The sequence below is a fragment of the Thalassophryne amazonica genome, chromosome 9 (assembly GCF_902500255.1).
Source record: "Thalassophryne amazonica chromosome 9, fThaAma1.1, whole genome shotgun sequence".
NCBI classification, from domain to species: Eukaryota; Metazoa; Chordata; class Actinopteri; order Batrachoidiformes; family Batrachoididae; genus Thalassophryne; species Thalassophryne amazonica.
Genome location: NC_047111.1, coordinates 42452454 through 42470619, shown reverse-complemented (window position 1 = coordinate 42470619; position 18166 = coordinate 42452454). Strand labels below are relative to the sequence as shown.

The 18166-nt window shown below is 38.7% G+C and overlaps 1 protein-coding gene and 1 long non-coding RNA gene across 10 annotated transcripts in view; one reads left to right on the top strand and one right to left on the bottom strand.

Moving 5' to 3' along the window:
• The window catches only part of tcf7 (transcription factor 7), a 201046-nt gene that overhangs the window by 166470 nt on the left and 16410 nt on the right, over positions 1 to 18166 (top strand). For 5 of the 9 annotated variants that reach the window (XM_034177966.1, XM_034177968.1, XM_034177971.1 and 2 more), the window contains 2 exons: positions 5784 to 5831; positions 14318 to 14366. In XM_034177966.1, the coding sequence (XP_034033857.1) occupies positions 5784 to 5831; positions 14318 to 14366 (97 nt within the window). The remainder of the gene's footprint in view (positions 1 to 5783; positions 5832 to 14317; positions 14367 to 18166) is intronic. The other 4 variants (XM_034177969.1, XM_034177967.1, XM_034177972.1 and 1 more) reach the window with 1 other exon arrangement.
• On the bottom strand, positions 222 to 16701 carry LOC117517055. The gene is made up of 2 exons (XR_004562631.1): positions 16634 to 16701; positions 222 to 320 (listed from the first exon to the last, which is right to left on the bottom strand). It is a non-coding gene; the product is annotated as an uncharacterized LOC117517055 (long non-coding RNA).

Sequence of the window (18166 nt, the reverse complement as noted above, 5' to 3'; positions counted from 1 at the left end):
TGGTCAGATGGATGCCATCCTTTAGGAAAAAAAAAAGGCACATGGCAGCCACCTGGAGTCTGAATGACTCTCAGACCATAAGAAACAAAATTCTCTGGTCTGATGAGACAAAGATGAACATGAAGGCGTGAATACCAGCCTTTATGTTTGGAGGAAACCAGGCACCATCCCTACAGTGAAGCATGGTGGTGGCAGCATCATGCTGTGGCAATGTTTTTCATTGGCAGGAACTGGGAGACTAGTCAAGATTGAGGGAAAGATGAATGCAGCAATGTACAGAGACATCCTGGATAAAAAATCTGCTCCTGAGTGCTCTTCACCTCAGGCTGGGGCGACGGTGCATCATGCTTGTGGCATCATATTCAAGAAGACTTGAGGCTGTAATTGCTGCCAAAGGTGCATCAACAATATACTGAGCAAAGGGTGCGAGTACTTATGTACATGTGATTCCTTAGTTCTTTATTTTTAATAAGTTTGCAAAAAATGCAACAAAACTTTTTTTCATCTTGACATCATGGGGTGTTGTGAGCAGAACTGTGAGGGGGGAAAAAAAGGAATTTCTCCACTTTGGAATGAGGCGGTAACATAACAAAATGTGGAAAAAGCGAAGTACTGTGAACACTTTGAAATACACCCCAAATAGGCTTGTAGTGTGTGTGTGTGTGTGTGTGTGTGTGTGTGTGTGTGTGTGTGTGTGTGTGTGTGTGTGTGTGTGTGTGTGTGTGTGTGTGTGTGTCCCATTAAAATAGGGCACAGGGTTTGCTTGTGCAAAGTTCATGTGCTGAAAACTTTTGCACTGTCTGGTACCTAACAAACAATTGTTTTCAGGTCTAGCCAAACGCACAAGAGCAGTAATCATTACATTGATTATGCACAACTGCATCAGTTCATAGTGTTTGTTCATAGAGCTGATCAATATTTCATCACAGTGGCCAACATCATATTAGCTCAGTTATCAGCAAATTTTACAGTCATTTATATCTCTGATAGCTATTGAAAGGTTTTCAGAGTTCTTCACAAAACAAGTGAAACAATAAGTAGAATTTTGATAAGAATGTCACACAGAATTTATCATATCAATTATATGAAGTTTTAATTTAAGTTCACAGGAATAATTTGTGACTGATACATTATAGGTGGTCTGAAAATGTGAAACCATTGAAATACCAGTGTCACGTTATTTTGAGCTTCTTACAGTTTATCTTTTTTTCATATTACATTCCATAAGTTCTGTTTTAGCATGAGTGAGGGAGATGCATGCATTGTCACTGCACATCTTTCTCCATAAATATCATTCACTGAGTGCGGAAATTGTTTTATTTTCCCATATTATTTATACATCTGGCCCTGGTGTATTTAATATTTAGAAATCAGAATGCTAAACCATGTGCAGCTTTTTTTTTGACCCGATAAATATTTATTGAAAGATTCTTCTTGTCCCGTGTTATGGAAAGTTGGTGTAAAGTCTACAGTTTCACACCAAAAAAATGTAGTGGGAGCCTTCTCTAAAGCAAAGAAGTCATTTGGTTGCTTTGGTTGCTGCTCTATTGTCAAGTAAATATGTGATATACAAAAAATGTCATGATTTAATTGGCCCAAGAAAGTGAACATACTTTTGTGTTTTAATACAGAATGTTTAAATATGTGGAAGTCATAGCAATGATAACAAATTTTTCACACACTGGTTCTGTTTTCTCTCTGTGATGCGGTGAATAGAAAATGAATAGAAACTTTATAATACTCTGAACAAAAATATAAACACAGCACATTTTTGCTCCCATTTGTCATGAGCTGAACTGAAAGATCTAAAACATTTTTATGTACACAAAAGGCCTATTTCTCTCAAATATTGTTCACAAATCTGTCTAAATCTGAGTTAGTGAGCACTTGTGAGATAATCTATCCCACCCCACAGGTGTGGAATAACAAGATGCTGATTTTTCTGTGTATGCTCTCAGTTCTCCAAGTTGTTGTTAAAGAATAACAACTTGTCCGGAAAGCCCTCACAGTATGTGGGTACCCACGATGGTCCCTGGACAAAGTGCAGAAGTCCCAGAGAACAAAGAGACCAGATAGACAGGAGACGGAGACAAGAAGAAGAGTGTCTCTCCCTTATTTAGCAGGAGTAGGGGAAAAACTACAGAGGATCTTCAGACAGCACAAAATCCCAGTTTACTTTAAACCGGTTAACACCTTCAGACAGAAATTAGTTCACTCTAAGGACAGGATCCCTAGTTACAAACAGAGCAATGTAGTGTATTCTATCAGATGTCAGGAAAACTGTAACGAACACTGCATAGGTGAGACTAAGCAACCTTTACACAAAAGACTATACCAGCACCGCAGAGAGGGCGCCAGTGGGCCTCAGTCTGCAGTTCATCTCCACCTTAAAGACACTAACCACACGTTTGAGGACAAGGAAGTTAAAATATTAGCCAGAGAGAAGAAATGGTTTGAGAGAGGGGTCAAGGAGGCATTCTTTGTGAAACGCTTGAAACCCAGCCTTAACCGGGGAGGGGGTCTGAGACACGCTTTATCCCCTGTTTACAATGGGGTACTCAGGTCAAGCAATTTCAGTCTTTTGTTCATGGTAATGAGTCATTCACGTCACGTTGGGTGTACTGCCAAATTCTCTGAAACACCTTTGGAGATGGCTTATGGTAAAGAATTGAACATTCAATTCACAGGCAACAGCTCTGGAGGACATTCCTGCAGTCAGCATGCTAATTGCATGCTCTCACAGAACATGCAACATTTGTGGCATTGTGTTGTTTGATAAAACTGAACATTTCAGGGTGGCCTTTTATTGTGGCCAGCCTAAGGCAAATCTATGCAATAATCATGCTGTCTAATCAGCATCTTGACATGCCACACCTGTGAGGTGGGTTGGATTATCTCAGCAAAGGAGAAGTGCTCACTAACACAGATTTAGACAGATTTGTGAACAATATTTGACAGAAATAGGATTGTTGGGTACATAGACAATGACTATATAGACTAAATAAACATCTTTGAGTTCAGCTCATGAGAAATGAGAACAAAGACAAAAGTGATGCGTTTATATTTTTGCTCAGTGTAATTGCAGCAGCCCATTTCCCACACACAACTGTGGATTTGATGGTTTTGTCAAAAGGCATAAAACTGTTGGTCACTTTAAGCATCATCCATCAAATGTTCCAGAATTCAGACAGCAACAAATAACGGAGGAACCTGCAAATCTGACTTTTAAAATCAGGGACCAGATACCATCTATTACTTCACAGCATTTCATCATAATCCATCCTAGGGGTCTGTGCTGGTTCATGGTATTATCGATGCACTGGTATAAGACATTTGGTACATTTACCAGTATTCCTGTCTCCATATTTTCATGTTTAAAGGAGACCTGCATTGAAATAAATGTGGTCAGATTTCAGAAAAGAAATAGCTGATATGTATTTATAAGACCCTTGTGAATGCAGTAAAGTAAATCTGTAAGCCCAGATTTGTAACTCAGCAGAGAAATATTCATTTAAAAATGACAAATTTGCAGCTAACATTTAGCCCTCTATGAAAACAGTTTGTACATCCGGATCATTTCCATGACGTCGGTGACAAGACGACGCGTTCCCGCCTTCAGTCCGATCCCGCATTGAAATTGATTTTATCTCTTAGTAATGTTACTGTTATACACATCCAAAAGTAAGCTGCAATGAATGTGAGATATAGCTCTGCTTGCTCAGATCCGGGGATCAGATCAGCGGCAGCATCGACAGCGGGCGACATTATTCCCCGACGCCTCGCTCTCACTGCCCCTGATACGCTTACCGAGTGCATGCGCTCGTTAAATTCCGCCGCGGCACTCACACCCCCGTGTCTGCTGTGCAGCCAGCACCACCTCTCTGTCTACTGAATGGAGTTGCAGCCAACTTGGCACACTCGCCGTTTTAATGCAGTGCGCGCGGTGACACCTATTGCTCGCAAGGACAGACTTCTTGCTGCAAAATCTGCAGCGCCGCACGTCTCGGTAATCGGAGCCGCAGAGCTCCGTGGCCGCTGAGAGAGGTTTATATATTTTTAATGACTTGAATTCTTTGCGGGTCTCGCCTCCGTAGCCTGCGACGGTACACCAGAGGTGAAAGACAGTAGATTTTCAATGCGACACCACTCAATCAAACGGGCGTATGAAAAAGTCCACAAAAATAATTTTCAAGCACAAATAAAAGTAATGTGTACTCACCAAGCGTACCGCAAGACAATATGAAGTTTTAAAAAGTAGATCCTTCCGTATAAGACAAGAAAAAGGTGCAGATGCAAACTGACGTAAATCCACAAATTACAGTTGGAGCGCGCAATGCATGCTGGGAGAGGGTCTTGTCCCTGACATCTCGGCAGCGTCCATGATGAGAGGGACAATTTGCGGAGGGCTAAATGTTAGCTGTAAATTTGTCATTTTCAAATGAAGATTTCTCCGTTGAATGACAGATCTGGGCTTGCAGATTTACTTTACTACATTCAGAAGGAGCTTATGTGTAAATATGTCATTTTTTGGTCCAAAGATCTGACTGCATATATATATATATATATATATATATATATATATATATATATATATATATATATATATATATATATATATATATATATATATATATCAGCAAGGGCATAACTGGGTCTGTTTGGGGTTGTTGCTTGTGTGATAAAGGCAAAGAAAAGTTGATTTATGCATGCGTTGAAATAAAATTTATATAAGCAGTATTAAGCACATGTATCTGGTGTCCAATGATACGTATTGCAGTATTTCCAGTTTTGAGAAACTATTTAGAGCCCTAACCCATCAATCATTCTTTGAATTAATGGACCCACAAACAAAAAAGGACAATCAGACAGCCACAGAAAAAAAGTTTATACACACACACGAGGGATGAAAAGAAATTCGGAGAATCCCTCTTGAGATGTGTGGCAGTGTCATCACAAACTTCAGTGTGCGTGTTACAGCTGTAGTCCAAAGAAGAGGAGCGTGGATTGAACATGTCATCAATTATTGAACTGTGTGGGAAAACAAGAGACAAAGTGGGAAACCTTTAAATCAAATGTTAATTTAATGCTTCTGTTACAAGTCTGTAAATAAAATTTTCAAATAAGTTCTCATTTCAAAAACTTGTGTATGATCAAAAAGTGGTAACATTTTATTGACCCACCCTGTATTTTTTATTATCCATTTCACTTCATGATAATAATGTGGATCAGATCAGTGGATAGTTATGTGATACCAATTTGTAGACCTGGGTGCATATTATTACTGCATGGTTATTCACTTATTAATCAACTATTTTGATAATCATTCATTGTTTTGACTCATTTAAAAAAATCTGATTTTCTAGTTGGTGTTAATTAGTTTTTTTCACTAATATCTGACAGTAAACTGAATCTGTTTGAGTTGTGGACAAAACAAGACCATATGAAGGCAGCCATCCAACCATGTGATTTCTTTGCTTTATGTTTGATTCTGTCACACAAAGTGGGTGGAAAAAAAAAAGTGGAACTGGATCAATACAGTGAGCCAGTGGCTGTTCCAGATTTAATTATTCATGCCTTTTTCCCAGAGAGGAGGAGATGACTTGATTTCCTCAAGAACAATTCCCTCAATCAGCTGCTTTTTCATTGGTTCAGAAATCATGAAACACCCTTTGTGAATACAGATGCAAATCAACCTGCATTTTGCATGCTTGTCAGAGTATCAGTCAATGTTTTTGGGCTGCTGTGTGCCTCTGACTTGTCAGTTTGCTGTTGAACTCTTGCAGGAGGCGGGCCTTAGCGGGGGCGCAGGGGAAAAGAATAAAGCTGATTGGGTAGGGACACGTCTTATGGTGGATTTATGCCTCTGTGATGGTGAAAGGAGTCGAGGATTATGTGCAGAGTTTGCATGCACCTTCCAAAAAATATTGAATGCCACTCTCACACAAAATGTACAATACCAAGAATGACTGGTGTAAAGGTAGATGTGATTGCTTTAATTATGGGTTAGTTTCGGTAATGACACAGATACTCACCCAGATCATACAGAGGTATAAATTTACATTTACGCTTAACTAACAGAGAGCAGGGCCGCATGGCTGCCTTTGCTAACTCAGTTTGTGTTGCACATCTTTAAACTAGAACAACTTGATTTGTGTGATCGGTGTTGATTAAAAAAAACAAAACAAAAACATGATGCATTATAATCCAGTGAGCATTATTTGGATATTAGCAGGCCAAAAGTCAAAATCTGAATACATGATTTCCTGTGACACATTTGGAAAAATCGCATTTAGGTCATAATTAAGTGTTTTGTTTTAATTTTTTTAACATAGTTTCAATGAGTGTAGAAGCTGGTCATAACGCTGTGTTGAAATATACATACTGAACAAAGGTTTTGGCAAATTCAGCGCATATAAAAATATTGAAAAGTTACCCAGTAGTTAAAAATAAATATAATTAAGTAATGTCTGTGAATAGGTTTTACTTCCAAAAATGTTTTTCAGATGTTGAAATGACAGTGTTTTGTGTGGGTTTTTTTTTTTTTCTTTCAGTTGGTTGTCTTGGTTCTTTTAAACACTTCTCTAGAGTCTGGACAAATTTATATTTCGTTGTCACACTCTTCTCATTTTAATTTAACTGAATCATGGACTTTAAATGTTCTTGTATCATCCCCTAATTGTTTCTGGCCAATTGGCTCTACAGCCAGGTCTATATAATTAGTTGGACAATGACACTTTTTTGAAATTTTGGCCATGATCCTTTTGGAATGAAAGTATTGTGCCTGCAGTGGAGACTTTCAGCTTTAATTCATGGAAGAAGTAGAAATCCTGTATGTAGGGCCTGAGGTTCTTATCCTCAAGTACTGGACCATCACAGGTAGGGATGGGTATTGATAAGATTTTATCTATCATTATCGATTCTGTTTATCGATCCGATTCCTTATCGATTCCCTTATTGATACCTCTTGTTTGTTTGTTTGTTTTTGTTTGTTTTTGTGTGTGTGTACTAAAAGTAGGCTTTACAGGTTTTCTATGTCAACAACATTTTATTGAGTCTTAAAATAAATAAATATGAAATTGGTCACTAGATCCTTAAACTCTGGACATAATAAACTCTACATGGTGGATTCTTGATCTCTGGACATAAATAGAAATAAACAAAATCTGTAATTTTTGTCAAAAGCATTTCCTTTCAGACATTATTGGCATGAATGTCTTTCCATACATATGAGCTGAGCTCAGCTGGCTGTGCTGCATGTCAGGATGTAGTTCATAAAGAATGCAGGACGTCTCATTTTGGGAGGAAGAAAACATTTTAGTCAAATGTAGTTTGTCTGTATTACAGCGTTTGGAAAGAGGTGTCATTTTATTTAAGGCGGCAGTTCATTTTGAAGTTATTAATTCTGAGCGGACTCTGTATCGGCAGAGAGCCACGCAGCGTTTGGAGTTGTGCCAACGGAACGGAGGATGATTTTTGTTTCTTGGCTGTAACAAGACATGAGTCCCAGTTAGTGACTTTAATCCACACAAAAGTGACTCACGGTTGACATATTTTAATGGCTTTAAGAGGGGTTAAAAAGCGAACTTTTTGCTTCTGATGAGCAGCAGATCAAAGAACCGAGACCTGCTGCAGGTTCTATAATCAGCATAGAGAAATTATCATTTTCCCGACAAACACCCTCAAAAACAACGGCCGCTCTGAAGGACCGATAAGGGAATCGTTAAGCAAAAAGACTATTGATATCGGTGGATCGAATCAGTTCTTAACGATACCCGAAAAGAACCGGTTCTCGATACCCAACCCTAATCACAGGTCACTTCTCCAGCAAAGGCTGTGACTCATTTACAGCTGGATGGACTGGAACAATGTAAATGAAGCGTCTTCTTCAAAGGGCAGGTGGCATGGAGCACATACAAATTAAACCGAGGTCTACATGTTTGTAGCCCATCTCTCATTCCACGGAGATACCTGCTTTAATTCAAGGGGGTTTAATAAAAATGCTGCATTATCCATTTAGGAATTGCACCTATTTTTGTGCACACACCCTCCATTTTCAGAGCCCTTAAATAATTGATCAAACTACATATGTTAATATAAATTATGTCTAGAACCAGTTTTCTTTCCGCAAGTCATGGAGGTGGGAAGATGAAGATTTCAAGATACTGAATATGTCTTGAGCTTAATTTATATCAGTTACTAAGAAGAACAGACATGCTGGTACTGTATGATGAATCTGTGGAGTAGGCAGTTCTCAAAGACTTGGGGGACTCTGACAGAAGGAGACTAGTGTGGGAAGCCATCAAGACACTCATGCCAAATCTGAAGGCATTATAGGCCTTGATGTAATTGAAGAAACTGGGGTTAGTGCTAGTTTTATGTCTTGCATCAACAGTCACAGCTTCATGAAATGAATGAGTGAAATGAATAAGGATTTTAATGCAAGAAAAGTGAACAGTGTGCCTTCTGGCAAACTGTAGCTGAACTTTCACATCGTTTTAAGAAAATCCTCTATTCTGCTCCATTATGAAGCTGCCAAAAAAGTGTCTCTGTAATAATTTCACATTTTTATAGGCTTACGGCTACAGTGGCAAGAAAAATAATTATTACTGTGGTTGTAACACAGACTGTATGGGGATTTTCATACACATAAGTTAATGTGGTAGACTGTTTCAACAAGTTCACGTACTGTGAATTTTCTGTGCTTTTCTTACACATGACTGTGTTCCTGAGTGATCTGAGCTCTGAAGTCAGGCACACGTAGCATATGTGTTATGGTCATATTCTACGCAGACTTTGATTTAACTAATTCATAACATGTGAACAAGCTACAAGTGTTACATGTCACATACATGTGCACTCATCAGTTCTGATGTTTAGTTAACTGTTACTGACAGTACCAAATATTGATAAGATAATCCTTTATTATCCCACAGTGAGGAAATTTGCATTGCTGCAGCAGCCAAAATGACCGTAGAATATATAAAGAAGACGGGGGGAAAACAGTTGCGTACCACACTTCAGACACATGTAAGATGCAAGTTAAGCTCACATTATAGGTGGTGGTCATATAATTCATATAATAATATGAATATCATGAAAGAGTTGATTTATTTCAGTAATTCCATTCAAAAAGTGAAACTTGTATAATGTATACATTCATTCCACACAGATTGATATATTTCAAGTGTTTATTTCTTTATATTTTGATGATTATAACTGACAACTAATGAAAACCCCAAATTCAGTATCTCAGAAAATTATAAAATTGTGAAGACTGTAATTAAAAACACTGTAATTAAAAGTCATATACATTAAAAAGCAGTCAGTGAAACAGATTTCTAGTATTTCAAAATATTTTACACACCTGACTATGGAGATGTATTTGCAGCCATCTGTATGTTGTTCTGACCATGTTGTGAACCAGAGTGTTTTAAAGATTGTTGAAGCAAGCTTTGTTTAATGTGGCACAGCATGGCCAAAACCTGTGGATGTCACTTGCTGAATTCACATTGTTGAAGTGTTTTGACTCTTAAAATTGCGATATAATGCATTCAAAATAGCAAACCCTGTGTTCTCAAAGGCAGTAAGGCAGCTTTGTAGCTCCAAAACCTTGGAAGAAGGCTTCAATTGCTGCAGGATGTGCAGGGAAGTCTCATTCACAGTGTCCCAACACACATCTGTAATTGATCAGTCATCACTCATCCATTTTTGTAATCCATGAGGTCTATATGCTTTTGCATAATCATGATTTAAAGATTAATGGTTAAACCCATGGAACTAGATATGCACTGGCATTTTGCACCTTCTTAGCAAGCTGAGGTAGGTTTCCATATGTTTTGAGAACAGGTGTCACAGTTTTTGGCCAAAAATAGCCCATAAACTGAGGAGATGCAACTTTGGAAGTTCTTAGAGGGACAAGAAGAGACTCAATAGATTATTCAGAAGAGCTGGCTCTGTCCTTGAATGTACTCTGAATCCCCATAGAGGTGGTGGGTGAGAGGAGGATGTTGGCTAAGCTGACATCAATTATGGACAGCCCCTCTCACCCCTTACATGAGACTGTGGGAGCCTTAAGCAGCTGTTTCAGTAATACCCTCGGTGCAAAACAGAACACCTCTGCAGGTCATTTATTCCAACAACAGTCAGACTGTATAATACCTCAAAATGTTTCTAGCACCATAAATCACCTGCTGATTTTGCACTATCAACTACGTCTACAGTCACCTTTTGCGCTTTATTATATGTACAACTGTGCAATTTATCCTGTGCAATAATTTTACCATATCTCCATACTTATACTCACTATATTCTATTATTCACATAATCTGTTCACATCAGTACTTACGCACCCACCAGCAAAGATCGTATATACTTTAGTCACCTTTCTTTAATGTAAATATTTTTCTTTTTCTTGACTACTGTATGAGTCTTGCTGCTGCAGCAAGTGATTTTCCCCACTGTGGGGTCAATAAGGTTTATCTTATCTTAATATCCCAAATCTGTGACTGTTGCTTTAAATGGAAAGGAGCTGCTACTCACCATACACTTACTTGGGAGGAGGGTTGTGCCTCTGTCTGTCTCACATAGACCATATGGATGTGCGGCATAGAGCTAGCAGAGCAACCTTCACAGGGCAAATGGGAGTTTAAAAATAAGCATTGCTGTCACATCATGAAATGATAAAATTAACTCTTTCAGGCCTAAATTTTGCCAATAACAGCAGAGGTTTTATGTGCACCGCCATAGAATTATGGGGATTTACAGCACCTGTGGGTGACCTTGTGCATTTTCAATCTAAAAGACACAGACAAAAGTAAGGGCTTGTTGCTAATTAACACTTGATTAAAATGGTAAAAAAAAACCTTGTAAAATATTACCAAAATCAGTAGGTATTCTCAGGTTCAACAATAAAAAAAAAATGTATTTCTTTTAGGATATAGATTTATCAAACTCATTATTACAGGAACACTCCCAGACAGCTCTCCAAATTAATTTTTAATATATGTAAATTCTAACTGGACAAAGATTTTGAATTGTTGAAAAAAATAAGACTTTATTTCAAATCATTGTATCAAACTATTGAAATAAGAAGAAACATTGATTTAAAAAAAAAATACATCATATAAAAAGGCACCTCTGTGCAGTGAAAGAAGGTCCAGGGATTTAACATCAAGAAAGGCATCAGTTTTAAAGTTGTGCCAAATCAGAATCGATCTGTGGTTGAGTCCAAACAAACAGGTGAAGCAAAAAGAAATTTGTAATTATTTGGACTTTGTTTGGGGCATATTTCTTAATCTTTCTTGTCGGCTCAAGTCAGTATAGTCACAGGACAGAGTTCCGGTTAGAGTGACTGGAGACAGATTTTAAGAACCATCCATACTCCACCTCTGTATTGACTATACTTAAAAGAATATAGTTAGAAAAGACACTCATTCTCCATCCCTGCCGCTGTTCATGAAGCCTCAAAGTGAAACTTAATAATCAGTGGACCTGTAGGCAAAACAGGAAGTGAAGCTCCACATCTCACCATCGCGGCTGTGAGGTGATTCTCTGCCAAGCCCTAAAACAACATGCGTACTTTCTTACACACACACACACACACACACACGCCCACAGACATAAAGGTTTAGGAGGGTGCGAGAGGAGCTGTGGTAACCACAGAGATGATGCTGACAGTGAGCTGAGGAGAGCAGACACTGAAGCGTAGGCGTTCGATTTGTGTGCCCACATCCTTCATGTCACCCAAACATTAACAATCCTGATATGTACCACAACACCATATTAATGTATGCAGATATAACTTGGGGGGGGGGGGGGGGGTTCTATATAAAGGCTTTTTAGGCAGCCTTTTATCCAAAGACGGGCTTGTCATGTTTATGCATAAATTTGCTTTTGTGCAGTGTTACTGGACACTTGCCTGTGCTTCACTTTGCACTTTAACATAAACCTGCTTTACTTGTTGCATAACAAACCCGCCCATCATGCAGGCTTTCTTTTATTGCTGTTTATAGCAGTGATTCTCAACCGGGGTGCCGCGGCACCCTAGGGTGCCGTGATCGATCGTCAGGGGTGCCGTGGGCAATTATCAAATATCACCATTATCGGGTGTATGTGCTGTATAGTGTGGCAGATGGTGTAATGCTCTTTTATTCCAGTAGAGGGCAGCAAAGCGCGCAGTAGCGCTGAGCCGTGTGCCGACAAGGAGGCGTGATCGCCATTTTAATTCCGGGCAAGTTAGTGATTTGTGTGCATAGAAGTTCACTTAGTCTCGTCAAGAAACAGGTGGAATATGCTGGAAAGCTGCGCATGTTGGCAAAGTCACAAACGGAGGAACAAGGGAGAGAATATTTCCTTCCATAAGTAAGTGGTTTTGGTTATTGTTGTCACTTTGTCCGTGATATTTGGATGATAAACAGCTGTATGTCTCCTGCCGTACCTGTGTCGCCCAATGACACGGATCATTATTTTCACTTATGTCTAGTTGATATTTTCCACTGCTAGACCAATGTCTAGTTAAAATACTTGTCCTTAGTGACTAAAAATTGTTCAAGACTGGGGAGTTTTTTTTTTTTTTTTTTTGCACCTTAAAATAATGAGATTAATGACCCGCGCTGTGCTGCCACACACACACCGCTGACTTCATGAATGAAACTCGTCAATAAAGGATAATTGTGTAAAAATATAATATATATAAAAGTATTGTAATGGTTTTAGGAGCCGCGCTGCGTTGAACAGCAGCTGCAGCTCAGCCGAGCAGCGCAGCTTATCAGTGTAGATCCGTGTAACTTTCAACACTAATATTTGAGAATGTGTGGGTGTCAGAGTAAGTTTAATACTTTCCTGACATAATTTAATGTAATTTAATTTTACTGGCTCGATATCCAGGACAAAATGGCATTTTAACACGTATTTTGCGAGCATTTTTCTGAGTGTGTTCAGTCGTGGATCTCCATTGAAAATGCATTAACATCCGGGTACTTTGTCAATATTTTGCCCGGTTAGGAGACGTCATGTCTCTGTCCATGAAGGGACATTTTCGTTTAGTGTGCAGCAATGGGACTGCGCCCTCTAGTTCTTATCTACAGCTCCATGACTATAGTATACTATATTACGTCATATCTGTACCGCACGTGTTGCTAACGTGCTAACACACCGTGTAGAGACAGTCAAGTTAGTGGTGCGTGACACATGACAGTGGTGTGCCGCAGGATTTTGTAAATATAAAAAGGGTGCCGCGGCTCAAAAAAGGTTGAAAATCACTGGTTTATAGCATAATACAGTTCTGGCTGCATCACAAAGGAGTTTATGGGAACCTTCATTATCATTCGAGGCCTAAAACAAACCCCCTCAAGTTATAGGTTTGTTTTAAAAGACTGCACATCTGTATTTAACAAAAATAATGACCTTGGGCTGAAAACTATAATTTGGGGGATGAGGGGGCTGTCTTGTGCTTGTGCTTATGGTTATGGTTATGGAGTGGAGTCCCTTTTAAAAAGGGGTCATATTATGCAAAAATTATTTCGTAACTTTGTTTTTTGTGGCTGTTGTTTAATGTTGAACATCCACCAATGTCCCAAAAGTATGTTTGTGCATTTAGAGTGTATTCTTTTGTAAGTAAAATTTTCTCTGAAATGACTCATTTCAGACGTCCCTGACATATTTCACATACGTCCATATATGGATACAGATTTGATTTGAGACACTCCCACTGAGCCAGTCTGTGTGACACGCCCATACGGTCTGTGTGAGAAAGATGGGGAGATCTGTTTCCCTACCCACCCCCAGGGGGTGTGGCCAGCCACAACTCTTTCACTTTTTAAATAACTTAAAAAGACCTAAATAGTGTGTGTGTGTGTGTGTGTGTGTGTGTGTGTGTGTGTGTGTGTGTGTGTGTGTGTGTGTGTGTGTGTGTGTGTGTGTGTGTGTGTGTGTGTGTGTGTGTTGAGTAATATGACCCCTTTAAAGTTATGTCTCACTCTGAAAAGGAAGAAGTAGTAAGCATACTTTTTAAACTAACCCTATATGAATAAATACTCGGGGAACATTTGAGAACAAACCAGAAAAAAATAACATTTCAAACAAGTTGAAAGCACAACGCTGCACATGAACATTATTATTTTATAAATGTTGGCCAACAAATGTTATCAGTTGTCCTTCATCTGAAATAAGTCAAGATAAATCAAGTTCTGGATTTTTCAACCACAGCCTACAACCTCATCATTTGCAGCCCCTTTTTTGAATTTATAGCATTCTGATTATTTTAGCTTTTCTGCCAGACTCATCTTGGGGGTGAAATTTTGTGTCCCCCCCCCCACAGGGCAAGAAGAAGAGGAGAAAAAGAGAGAAGCAACAGGACTCCAACACAGGTAAACAGCTGCAGAAAAAAATATCAAACTGTAATTCTCTCTTAGGCAAACATGTTTCATTGAAAGAAAGCAAACAGCCCTCTGCTCCATTTCAGCAAATTTGGCTCAATTGATGAGTTGCAGAGTGCCAGTGCAACTTCAAACTCAAAACTGGTCTCATTGACTCCGGATGTTTCTAACGTCAAACCGCCCACTCACACTGGTTTCCACATAAGCTGAATAATGTTTTAGTACCTGCTGTATAAAAAAGAAAAATACAACAGTGCTCATAAGAAGTAAAAATGGGCTCATTGATTTCAGTGTAATCTCACTAACAAACCAACCAGCTGACAGATTCAGATTCAATTTGTAATTATACCCTTGGATAAATTTGGTGTACAGTGAGTGAGTCATCTCATTTTGTAAACACACAGAGAAACACAGAACAAAACAAAGTGACGACAGTGCTAAGGCTAAAAGAACAACAAGGATGGCCCCAAGATAAAATAAAAACAGGATGAGTTAAAACATCAATAGATTAAAAAGTCTAAAAACATGTCATACCAAGCCAAAGGATAAATAAATAATTTTTTTTTTTAGAAAATGTGCTGTTCATAATAAATTAATTAATTAATTAATACATTTTTAAAAAAATGTGCTGTTTATAAAAACAAGGTTAAAAAATATACAAACAATAACACACATGACGTGGTCTAAACCAAACCTCCTTATAGCAATAAAACCTCTACAGTCGAAGAAGAAAAGGATTTTTGTGACATGCAGTTTTTATACAAGCAACAGTGATCTCTAATGGCCACCAAGACAACAAGAATTCACAAGAAACGCGTTTGTCTGCATTTTACATTACATGTTAAAAAATGCCAGCATGACCCAAAATAGGTGGCTCACATGTATCAATCACATCCCAAAGTTTCACAGATAAATATACAGCAGATTGACTTAGACACAAATTATGAACCCACTGACTGATTACAGGAAATAATTACAATGGGGAAAAAAATCTATTTTGTGATTATCGTTTTCATCGCATGGAGTCTTTCAAGTATTTTCCTACGACCTCTTTTAACCTGATGATTGGAATGTTTAGTGCTATTTTTCTCATTTAATTTAACCTTTATTTAACTACATAAGAAAACCCACTGAGATCAAGACCTCTTTCGCAGGGGGGATCTCACCACAAAGGCAACAGCACACACCAACAAGGCAAAGCAATAATAAAACAATAAATAATAAAAACAACACATCTACCATAAAATACAAACACAAGCAGCTAACCAATGGACCCAGTAATTATTTTGAATAACAATGCAAACTCTAGCACAATAAAGCTCATGATCTAAGACAGGGTTTATGACATACACATTGTCCAACAGATTTCCGTTGTCGGTTTTCTAATATTGATCGGAAAGCTGTCAGTGAAACCAGCCCATTCAGTTTCAAGTTTGTTATAAATGCACTTCCTCTGCAAGTAATAATAATAATGATGATGATGATAATAATACAGTGCAGCCAGAAAGTATTCACAGCACTTTTTCCACATTTTTTTATATTACAACTTCATTTCAAAATGAATGAACTTCTCAAAATTCTAAACACAATACCCCATAAGGACAATGTGAAAATGTTTTGTTTTTGTTGTTGTTTAGTCAAATTTATTTAAAAAAAAAGGGCGGGGGGGGGGACTAGGAAATCACATATATTGTGATCGTGTAATTACAATTATTCACAGCCTTTACCATGATGCGCAAAATTGAGCTCAGGTGCATCCTGTTTCCACTGATTATCCTTGAGATGTTTGTAAAGCTGAATTGGAGACCATCTGAAGTAAATTCAGTTGATTGGACATGATTTGGAAAGGCACACACCTGTCTATGTATAAGGTTCCACAGTTGACAGTGGGACATGTCAGAGCGCAAACCAATCAGGCCTGTATGGTACAGTGGCCAGACAGAAGCCACTCCTTAGTCAAAGGCACATGGCAGCCCACCTGGAGTTTGCCAGAAGGCCCCAGAAAGACTCTAACCATGAGAAATAAAATTCTCTGGTCTGATGAGATAAAGATTGAACTCTTTGGCGTGAATGCCAGGCATTATGGTTGGAGGAAACCAGGCACCATCCCTACAGTGAAGCATGGCGGTGGCAGCATCATGCTGTGGGGATGTTTTTCAGCAGCTGGAACTAGGAGACTAGTCAGGATTGAGGGGAAGATGTATGCAGCAACATACAGAGACATCCTGGATGAAAACCTGCTCCAGAGCACTCTTGACCTCACATTGGGGTGATGGTTCATCTTTCAGCAGGACAGTGACCCTAAGCACACAGCCAAGATATCAAATGAGTGGCTTCATGACAACTCTGTGAAGGTCCTTGAGTGGCCCAGCCAGAGCCCAGACCTGAGTCTGATTGAACATAAAGAACGTATTGAGCAAAGGGTGTGTATGTTATGTGCATGTGGTTTCTTAGTTTTTATTATGTTTTTATTTATTTATTTGACTGTCTCTCTGTCTTTTAGCAGGATTACATCAAAACTACTGCACGGAGTTTGACAAAATTTTCACCACCGATAGATGTTAGGCCATGGAAGACTCCATTAAATTTTGGAGATGATCTGGATACGAATCCAGATTCTGGATCAAGTTTCACTTTATATAGGCTTTGAAAGGATTATGTCAAAACTACTTCACAGATTCTCACCAAATTTGCACCACAGATAGATGTTAGACCATGGAAGACTCTATTAAATGTTGGAAGTCATCGTGATCCGGACTGGTGAATGTCAGAAATCTCAGATTGCTCTTGTTGTTTTTTTTTTTTAAATTCAGAAATTAAAAAAATTAATTATGGTGTGTTGTGAGTACAATTTTGAGGGGCAAAAATGAATTTTTCCATTTTGGAACAAGTCTCTAACATAACAAACTGTGGAAAAAGTGAAGTGCTGTAAATACTTTCTGAATGCTCTGTATACGTGCTGCTTCATACCAGACGTCTAGAATGAGTCAAATGGCACAAATGAAACCAGATCAAGCTGCATCTTTAACATGGGAGGTGTAAAAAAAAAAAAAAATTGATAACACATCTTTCATCTTTAATATGACATTAACCACCAGTGTCAGAGACACAGGAAATTATATTAATGTAGAAGCGCTGTTGGCAGGTCAGGTCAGGTTCCTTTATTCGTACCCGTAGGTAAATTAGGTTTGCAGTTCAGAAGAGAGGGGCATCCCCAAACCATGCACTCATACATACAATACAACATGAATAAATAAACAGTAAAAACAAACCAGGACTTAAAGTGTTCAGAGTTAATTGTTCTTAGTGGCGCTGATTTTTGTTTAGCACAGATATTGCTGCAGGAACAAAACTGTTTTTAAATCTCTTTGTTCTACATTTTTGAACAGAAAATCCCTGAGCAGACGGCAGGAGCACAAACAGAGAGTTCAGAGGGTGGGATTGGTCCTGGCTGATACTAGAGCTGAGCCGCTGTAACTGTCTGATGTACAGTGAGTCTAGGCTCAGCTGTGTTTGCCCAGTCAGCTTACTCGCCCATGTAATTATCTTGTTTAGAGAGTTCCTGTTCATCATAGATAATGACCCAAACCAAGCCACTAAAGAAAATGATAAAATGGACTCAATAAAAGCACGATAGAACAAGGATATAAGAGTTCGATCAACATTAAAAACAGCCAGTTTCCTGAGACAGTACAGGCACTGCTGTCCTTTCTTGAAGACTTTCTGGCAGTTGGCTACAAAGGTCAGTCCAGAGTCAATTACAGTTCCAAGGTGACCTGCCCCACAGTCTC